General features: G+C 34.8%; 1 protein-coding gene across 1 annotated transcript; it reads left to right on the top strand.

The window, feature by feature from the left end:
• The first annotated feature begins 7683 nt into the window (after window positions 1-7683).
• LOC102740675 (U6 snRNA-associated Sm-like protein LSm5) lies at window positions 7684-8131 on the top strand. The gene has a single exon (XM_031028188.2). The coding sequence runs from the start codon at window positions 7693-7695 to the stop codon at window positions 7966-7968; it is 276 nt and encodes a 91-aa protein (XP_030884048.1). The 5' UTR covers window positions 7684-7692; the 3' UTR covers window positions 7969-8131.
• Window positions 8132-10254: the final 2123 nt, after the last annotated feature.

Raw genomic sequence — 10254 nt, 5'->3', positions numbered from 1 at the left:
GGCTCCTACATTAAGGAGGGCACAGGGTTTGGGGAGGTCTAAGTAAATAACGGAGTCCAGGTATATTACAATACTCTGTGGAAGCAAGGTAAGAGGACAATTACCTGCCTGACAAAGATTCAGATGGCTACTCAGAGGAGATGACACTTGAAACCTATCTTTATCGAGCAATGAAGAAGGATGAGGTTATTATTGAGAGTGTGAAGAATATCAAAAGGCTTAGAGGTATAAAACAGCAATATAGTTTTTGTTGAACACTGAATAGTCCAAAAAGAAAGTAGCATGTGCAGGTATTATTCTAGACACTGGGGATATAGTAGTGACAAAAAAAAAAAATAGACAAAATTCCCTGTCCCTGTGAAGATTATATTCTAGCATACTATATCTTCTAGGAAGAGAAATGGCATTCTCCAAGTATAACATAAGTCAATGGATGATATATGGAAATCAGAAAATTACATACAGAGAGTGAAATAAAAAATAAAGAGCAGATCTCCTAGAATTGTGTTAAGGATAGGAAGGAGTTTCAAAAAAAATCACAGTAAAGAATGACAAGAATGACCTTACTAACCAATAAAAATTGCAACTGAAGATCACTTCTGGCAGTTTTGTGGTGAATGGAATGGCAGGGAGCATTGGAACTCTACTTGCTTATTTAAAAACTATAAAGTGTAATTTTTCAACTGGCACACAAGCCTTTTGAAGTACCAACTAAGTATTATATTCCTTTGGCAAACCCCCAATAACACTAGCATAGGGATGAACCCATCTAATTTAATACTTCAAGGGCATCCTTTTTTTTTTTTTAAAGATTTTATTTATTTATTTGAGACAGAGAATGAGAGAGAGAGAGCACATGAGAGGGGGGAGGGTCAGAGGGAGAAGCAGGCTCCCCGCCGAGCAGGGAGCCCGATGCGGGACTCGATCCAGGGACTCGATCCAGGGACTCCAGGATCATGACCCGAGCCGAAAGCAGTCGCTTAACCAACTGAGCCACCCAGGCGCCCCTTCAAGGGCATCCTTATATGCCCCTCAAGGATAGCTAAATAAGAAGAGTCATGATGGCTCTTCTTTCAAAATCAGAGAGATTCAGCCATCCTAGAGTGGTATGGCTCTGGGGCTGAATTCTAGTGTAAACATGAAAATGCATCTTCAGCCTTTAAACTGCTTACCCCTTAAGTGACAGCTGAAGATAAACACAACAAGACTGACAGACCTGAATGGATTTTGTAACGTTTGAGTATCTAGAAATATATTATTAATAGTATAATACTTTTTTGCAGTTATAGCAATGCATAATGCTGGTTCATTGATTTTTAGAAACTGTGTGCACATGTTATCAATCTATATAAATAATCTGATATACAAATAATTGCTTTGTTTGGATGTAATTTTAATCTTGGGAATCCCTGAAGATCAGAGTATTACAAAAACACTTTGTTAATTCATAATCTACTCAGTTTGAATTTGTGATAGATCAGAAAAAGGCTAAAAGAAAAATGGTATATTAATGAAATAGCAAATATATATGGTACTGCAAAGTTTATGTTTAACTGACTAGAAAAATTTTGAGTACCTAATTTTTTATCAATCCTTAAGTAATATATTATGAATTCTTCTTATCCATTCACTTTTTAGGAATTTAGCAAATTCCTCAATGGCCTCTGACAAACACTTTAGTTACCAATTGGGGGGATTAAGTAGTACAAACTTCCAATTATAAAACAAGTAAGTCATGGAGATGAAAAGTTCAGCATAGGGAATACAGTTAATAATACTATAATATCTTTGGATGGTGACAGATTATGACTACCATTATCATGGTGAGCATTTCATAATGTTTATAATTGTTGAATCACTATGTTGTATACCTGAAATTAATATTTTATATCAATGTACTTCAATTAAATATACATATGAATCAAATTTAATATTTCTATGACTATGTCTCAATTAATCTGAGTTAGTATGATTTAATGTCATTCCTATTTAGCTGCTAGGTAAAAGGCCCAATTTTTCTACATATCCTGGATACTCCTAAATAATTAACTTTTATTAGTCAATATCAGTAATTATACCCATTTGAGATCTCAGATTATTTTGATTTCTGTTCTCTATAAAAACAGGCTGCCCAAATTATTTACAACAGTAGAACAGTTGTCAAAATATTTCAAAAGCATTTAGCCAGATTTTTAACTCTGCAGAGACAACTGTTTTAATTTATTCATACCAGGACACTGGAATCTTGATGCTATAGTTGCCTTTTGAAGTGTTTGCCAAGAAAACAAAAGTAGAACCTAGACCAAAAATCCACTGTTTTATTTATGAATAGATGATGTGAAATAAGAATTTAGATGTAAGGTAAAAGAATGAAAGGAGTTTGTTGTTTTTTTAACCAGAGCATCAACTTAACCAAAAGCAGAGATATCTAGGTATGTATAATAGAGGCAATTAAGAAGTCATTTTAAAAATGATATGAATTTATATGGCTACCCTCCAGAAGAGCTAAAATAAAAAGATAGAAAAAAACAAAATTGGTGAGGCAAGTTAAGGATGAAGAGCAAATCAGAACTCACATGCACTGCTCGTGGTGTGTAAATGGATACAACTGCTTTGGAAAATTGCTTAACAATATCTACATACCTTATGACCTAGCAATTCTACTCCCAGGTATAAACTCAACAGAAATGTACCATATGTTCACAAAAAAAATGCAGTACAATATTCACAGAAGCACACTTCATAATTGTCCAAAACAAGATACTTCTCAAAAATACATCAGTAGTGGAGTGAATCAATAAATTACAGGATATTTTCACAATGAAATACTATGTGACAATGAAAATAAACAATCTACAACTACAGGCAACTATATCGATGGTCTCTTACAAACAAAACAGGTTAGTGAAAGACGCCAGATACAAGAGTATATACTGTATTATTCCATTTGTATCCAGTAAAAAAAAAAAAAAGAGGGGGGAATCTAATCTATATTGTTAGAAGTTGAGATAGTGGTTAGTCATGGCAGGTGGTTAGAAAGAGCTACACGGGGGTTCCTGGTATGCCAGTATTGTTCTATTTCTTGATTTGAGTGTTGGTTACAAAAATTAAGTTCAAGTTTATTAAAATCCACCAAGCTATTTAATCATGCTCTGTGTACATTTTTTAAAATAGACATTTTTTTAGAGCAGTTTTAGTTTCACAGAAAAATTGAGGGGAAGGTACAGAGATTTACCATACAATCCCTGACCCCACATATCCCCCTGAAGAGCCTCCCCTATTAACATCCCTCACCAGAGTGGTAAATTTGTTATAATTGATGAACCTACATTGACATATTGTTATTATCCCAAGTCCATACTTTACATTAGGGTTCACTTTTGGTTAAGGGGTCTCTGCCTTTTCGTGGCTCGACAGCTCATTTCTTTGCAGCACTGAATAATATTCCATTGTCTAGGTTTAATACAATTTATCCATTCACCTACTGAAGGACATCTTCATTTCTTCTAAGTTTTGGCAATTAAGAATATAGCTACTCTATGCATCCATGTCCTGGTTTTTGTGTGGATATAAGTTTTCAGCTCCTTTGAGTAAATACCAAAAAGCATGGTTGCTGGATCATATGGCAAGAGTAGTTTTATCTTTATAAGAAATGGTCAAATTGTCTTTCATAGTGGCTGTACCACTTTGCATACACACCAGCAACGAATGAGAGCTCTTGTTGATCCACATCCTTGCTAACATTTGGTGTCAGAGTTCTGGATTTTGACCATTCTAATAGGGGTGTAGTGATATCTCATTTTTGTTTTAATTTGCATGCCCCTAATGACATATGATGTGGAGCATCTTTTCATATGCTATTTGTCATCTGTATTTCTTCTTTGGTGAGATGTCTTTCAAAGTCTTTGGCCCATTTTTTTTTTTTTTAAGAAATGTTTTTTTTTTTTAAAGACTTTTTTATTTATTTGAGAGAGCGAGAATGAGAGAGAGTACATGAGAGGGGGGAGGGTCAGAGGGAGAAGCAGGCTCCTCGCTGAGCAGGGAGTCCGACGTGGGACTCGATCCCAGGACTCCAGGATCATGACCCGAGCCGAAGGCAGTCGCCTAACCAACTGAGCCACCCAGGTGCCCCGGCCCATTTTTTTTTTAATTGAATTGTTCATTCTCTTATTCTTGAGTTTTAAGAGTTCTTTTTAGGGGCACCTGGGTGACTCAGTTGGTAAAGTGTCTGCCTTCGGCTCAGGTCATGATCTCAGGGTCCTGAGATCTGGGATCGGGCTCCCTGCTCAACAGGGAGTCTGTTTCTTGCTCTCCTTCTGCCCATCCTACCCCTCCACCCTGCTCAAGCTCTCTCTCTCTCAAATAAATGAATAAACTCTCTAAAAAAAAATAAGAGTTCTTTGTATATTGTGGTAATAGTCCTTTTCAAATATTTTTTCCCAGCCTGTGACATTGTTTTTGAATCCGTGTACTTTTCAGCATTTACATTATATCATTATTTTGTATTAAGAATTTTACCTTTGTTATTGTGGCATAGATACATAATGCAAAATTAACTGAATTTAACCATTTTTAAGTGTACAGTTCAGTGGCATTAAGTACATTCACATTGTTATGCAATCATCACCACTACCTATCTCCAGAATTTTTTCACCATCCCAAACTTAAACTCTCTGTCCATTAAACTGTAACTTTCCATTTCCCTTTTCCCCCAGCCCTGAAAACTACTATTCTATCCCTATGAATTTGACTATTCTAGGTATCTCATATAATTGTAATCATACCAAATTTGTCCTTTTGTGTCTGACTTACTTCACTTAACTTAGGGGTACAAGTGGAAATAGAAATGGAGATGAAGATTACAAAATTTGTCCTTTTGTGTGTGACTTACTTCACTTCAACAAGATTCATCCATCTTGTTGCATGTGTTAGAATTGTGTACCTTTTTAAGGACTGAATAATATTTCATAGTATGTCATCATTTTAAAATGTCATATAAATGGTCTTTACATCAAAGTCATGAAGCCAAACATCCTTGGCCAACTAGCTGATACCATGAGCAATTTGGCCAGAATTATATGTAAATGATGTATGTGATCACTTCTGTAGCATTATTTGAGGGAACTGAGAGTGTCCTTGTACTCTTAAATGTCTCCCTTCCTCACTTATGATACGTTATTTAAAATTCTACACAGGCTATTTCTAAACTCAAATATTCCTGGAAGAGAGTAACTTATTAAGACAGTAACATCTTAGGATGGTTTAGATATACTACTTTCTTTTGTGAGAGGAGAGATCTTAAGAGGGAAAGAAAGAAAACATTTCTTCTGTTTCAAGTATTCTGTGAAGTGTCATGTTATGCTCATATCAGCTCCATAAAGCAGGACTGATAATCTTGGAAATGAGGAAGTAGAGACTCGGGTTCAGCAACTGGGACCAGATAAACAACTGCTATATGGGAAACTGGATTTCATTTTCAGGTCCAATACTTTCTTACTACACCATGCTGCCTACCAGAAAGAGAGAGGATTTATGAAAGAGGAAGTAAAAGAAAGAAAATACCAAGAATAACTCTATCAACTTCCTAAGTTTGTCTAAAACTAGCAAAGGTTGTCATTTCAACTGGTCTATTTCACAGAAGTTGCTTCTTATCATGAAATGACTAACATACACACATTAAAACTAATTTAAAATTTAGTCCATACTGAACTTTCCCAATTAAAAAAAAAAAAAAAGATTTACTGAGGGGAAAAAAAAGTATCTGATTGATTCATTGGATTCCAGGGAAGTCCTCTACCTCTAACCATTATGTCCACAGTGGCTCCCGTGGATTACTTTTTTCTCTATGGATGAGAGGGGGAAAAAAATGCCAGGCTTATGTTTGGTAAGTCATGTCACTGTTTGAAATCCTTATTCTTAGGAATTTCTTCCTTAGACATTAACAAAAATCTTCTTGCTTTAAAACTATTTTTCAGAATAGATGGAGACTAACTGGCCAGTATTTTTCAAGATTCTATCCTAGAAGATTCTCAAACAGCTTTCTTTCCCCAGGTGAGATAATGTTAATGACTTTCATCATATCTCCTAAAATAATCAGAATTTTCTTAGACTTTAATAAGAAGTGTCAAGACTGAGAAAGAAACAGTTCATCTGCAGCTATTCAGCATCAGCCATGATCCATAAATGCCAAGTGCATCTGCTAACATCAAGCATAAACATGAAAGTAGCTTTATTAGTTTAGGCACATTAAACTGAAATAACCTAAACTGATATTTATTAAAACATGGGAAGACATAGCTATATCACCCAGATTTTAAAATGTATCTTACTAGAGTGTTGTAATTTTATAGACTGAATTATATAGACAGAGATACAATTAGAGATAGGGGTACAAGTGGAAGTAGAAATGGAGATGAAGATTATGAAATTAGATTGCTTTAGATAAGACCTGAAAAAAAAATCACAAAATCTATTGTTAAGATCTTTATAAAGCCCTAAAATCAACTGTAGAGGAATCACAAAAGTTCTCAACTCTGCAGAATGAAATAAAGTCTTTCATGTGTTTCTTTGAAATGTAAACAAATCACGATATCGTTGTTGCCGCCTGTTACCCTACAGTATAGAAGTCAAGCAATATTAGATCATATAATAGCCCAAGAAAAACCACTTGTCCCTTTGACCTAGTTTCAAAAGCATTTTCCCCTGGCTTTGAAGATGAATAAATATGCTTGTTAAAGTACTAGATCCGGCCATCCACTCTTAGTAATGGATTCTATTAATTATCAACTAGTCCCTATTAAAGTGATTTTAAAATTTACTTGGAAAAAATTCTTTATTGTATAAGCCTTCTAATGTCTCTCTTTTTTTTTACCAAATGATTGCATATTGGTTGCTCAAGAGATTACTAGTTATGCTTAGCTTTTGATTATCCCTTTAATAGAAACAAAGCTGAACAATATTCCCAATGCTCTACAAGTATCATGATTAAGAAACTTAAAAATAACCTCCCCTCTAAACCCCCTTAGTTATTCCATAAATGTTTAAATACTGGAACTACCATTTTCTTTAATAAAGATATTTCTACAAAACAGCCATTATTATCCATTATATTTCTTAAGTACCACTATGCTTGTTATATAAGCAAGATTTATAGGAGGTAAATTTTTGCCCAGCAACAGCCAAAGGAAAGATGTTAGCCATAATCCTTAATTCTATTAAGACAGAAAATATTGGCAAAGAGATTGTGATTATTTCCTTTCAAATTGGTTGGCATTTCCTAGCTCCAGATGCACTAGACATTTGAAACTGACTTGGGAGAATAAGTAATTTCATACTTTTTGTCTAATAAATGGTTCAGTAGTCCTCCCCTTTAATATACTTTAAGTTCATGTGCTAATTGAATAATACAAATTTTAAGATAAGAATACATTTGCAAATGTAGCATATCCCCATTTCTATTTGGTGATATATATAATTGGTTTTGGAAATGTTTAATTTACCAGTATCGAAAAGGTTGTGCCTAAAAAAATCAAGTTGTTTATCCTCTCAGTAGTTTAATAATGATAATTTTTTTAATTGAGTTTTATACATAGGCAGTCAATATTATTACTATGAATCTGAATGTTTAGAAACTTATCAGATTATTTACAATTAAAATAAAGAATACCTGAAGACTTGACTTCCGGCGTAGCCATGGCGGCTAACGCTACTACTAACCCGTCGCAGCTGCTGCCTCTAGAGCTTGTGGACAAATGTATAGGATCAAGAATTCACATTGTGATGAAGAGTGATAAAGAAATTGTTGGAACACTTTTGGGATTTGATGACTTTGTCAATATGGTACTGGAGGATGTCACTGAATTTGAAATCACACCAGAAGGAAGAAGGATCACTAAATTAGATCAAATTTTGCTCAATGGAAATAATATAACAATGCTGGTTCCTGGAGGAGAAGGTCCTGAAGTATGAATGGATTTCCTTGACTTAACTCTGTTTTTTCTTATAATGACAACAAGATCGAAAAATTTTGTTTAACCTTTTAATGTTTGGATTCTGTAAAGCTAAATTTCCCGTTAAAGGGAAATGTTTTGAAGATGCATTGTAAATGCTCATTTTTGTAAGTTAATCATTATTATCTTGGAAAAAGAAGAACAGTTTGTTCTTTGAAGACTAAAATAAAAGTGTTTTTGGTTAAAAAAAAAAAAAAAAAGAATACCTGAAGACTTGGTTGACTATTACAATTGCTTTCTTATGAAAGAGAAAACATTTATCAAAGTGCATCTTTCTTTTGGTATATCATAGTACTAATTGTGTTCTACAAAATATTTAGCAAAGAGGAATATTAAAACCAAGAAAAAAATTATCTTTTGGTTTAATAGGCAATGATGATTTCTACTAGACTCTTTCACCCTGTTGCCATTCTACTACTATTACAACGATATCGTGATACCCATTAGGTGTCGCCTACCTAATGGGTAACAAACTTGCAACCCTGTGAAGAAAGGGTTTATGGATGAGAACACCTAAATTTTAGAGAAGTTATATAAGTTGATTGAGGTCACATTGCAGACAATGACAGAAACTTGATTCAACTTCAAGTGGATCTAATTCAAAAATTACATGGACCTTTTTTCATTATTCCATTACATTATGCTTTTCTCTATAGCCAGCAGCAACTAATGCTATTCTCAATACCACCATCACCATGATCTTGCCTCCTAATCCCTTGAACTATATACATCTAAACCCTCACAACAAAATAGTACGCATGTTCTCAGGCGATTTAAAGTAGAATTGGGGGTTCCAGGGAACAGAGCCTAACTTGAAGGTGAATTCAAATCTGGATATTTAAAAAGCTACAAAAAAGAAGCTTATTCTGCATAATAGAAGCCTCCAAGAACAATAAATGTCAGGGTAAAAGGGACAGAAAAAGCAGAGTGTGGCCCAGATGTTCTCAAATGCACCAGCTCTGTGCTATCTCTGTGTCAGGGGTACCCCTGTTATCTCACAGTTCTTCTAAAGAATCCATCTACACCAAAGTACTCAGGAGCAGTGCAGATTTTACTGAAGATTTTGTAGCGAAGATGGAGGAGGAGATTTAAATTACACATCTCTCCAAAGCCTTTAAAGGCTTCCATTAGATGTTTCTTTTCTTTTCCAAATCACTACCAAGACTTTTTTTTTTTGTCTCGCCTCTTTCTCCACATGCTAGCCAACCTTGCTTATTCTTCTCTTTCCACCCTAAATTCTCAGAATCTTCAAGCACATCTCCCTTCAGAATGCTGAAATTTTCAGCTCTGCCTCAGGGACTACCTCCAAATTGCACTCAATCCCCTTGACATGCAGAAAAATAAAGGCCTTCTGATTTACATCACTCATCCTCCATAAAGGCAATGAGAAATTGTAGTATTTTCTGAAATAAACTTGGCTCTCCAGAATCAGTGTCCATAAAAATTTATCCAGAATCACTGTTCATGAACATTATGTGGACTGATGCTATTCTCTACATAAACTCTGCCTGTCTCCATGTTCATTCTAGATATCCTCACCTCAATCTCACTCTCACCCTCACTTATTTCAAATCCTGAACCTCGAGTCTGACTTTGGCCAAAAATCAGAATGGACCCTGCTTCCAAAGATGTGCACCAATAAAAATCAGCAACACCACATTTATTTAGCATTTCCTGTGCACTTGGCAGTCTGGTGAACACTTTAAAAATAAGGAATTTAAACCTCCCAAGAAGTCTATGAAGTAGATATCAATGTTCACATCTGCCCCTTGGCCTTTCCCTTGCATGAAACAAGACTTTCATCTTGGTGTTCACACATCAGTGATAAAGAGACAGTTTGCTCCATAAGCAGCCAGGAACAGCACAAATAGGTAGGTAACAATTACTTCGTACTCACATCTTAATGATTTAATGGGACAAAGAAAGTATGCCATTTTTTAAATTTACTTCACTTAAGTTATGTAGTGCTAAATAACTTCTCAAATGGTATCGCCTACCTAATCTTCCCCAATCTTCACAGTAACATTGAGAAGCAAATATTGTTATGATCCCATTTTCACAGACCAGGAAAGGAGACTCATAGATGTTAAGAAACCTACACAAAAACCTATTAGCAAATGACAGATGTAACAGCTGTCTTATAATCTCCCTCCAGACCTATGCACTTTGAACAATATCATGACTCTATGTAACTGTGTATATTAGCTATATAGGATAGTTAACTATATAACTATATAAACACACA

The sequence above is a fragment of the Leptonychotes weddellii genome, chromosome 9, assembly GCF_054177405.1.
Source record: "Leptonychotes weddellii isolate Sample4059 chromosome 9, ASM5417740v2, whole genome shotgun sequence".
Lineage (NCBI taxonomy): Eukaryota > Metazoa > Chordata > Mammalia > Carnivora > Phocidae > Leptonychotes > Leptonychotes weddellii.
This window is presented reverse-complemented; position numbering and strand designations above follow the sequence as displayed.

Bases quoted from the DNA above. Each gene is read 5' to 3' on its own strand.
- LOC102740675 (XM_031028188.2), top strand. From the start codon at position 7,693: ATGGCGGCTAACGCTACTACTAACCCGTCGCAGCTGCTGCCTCTAGAG.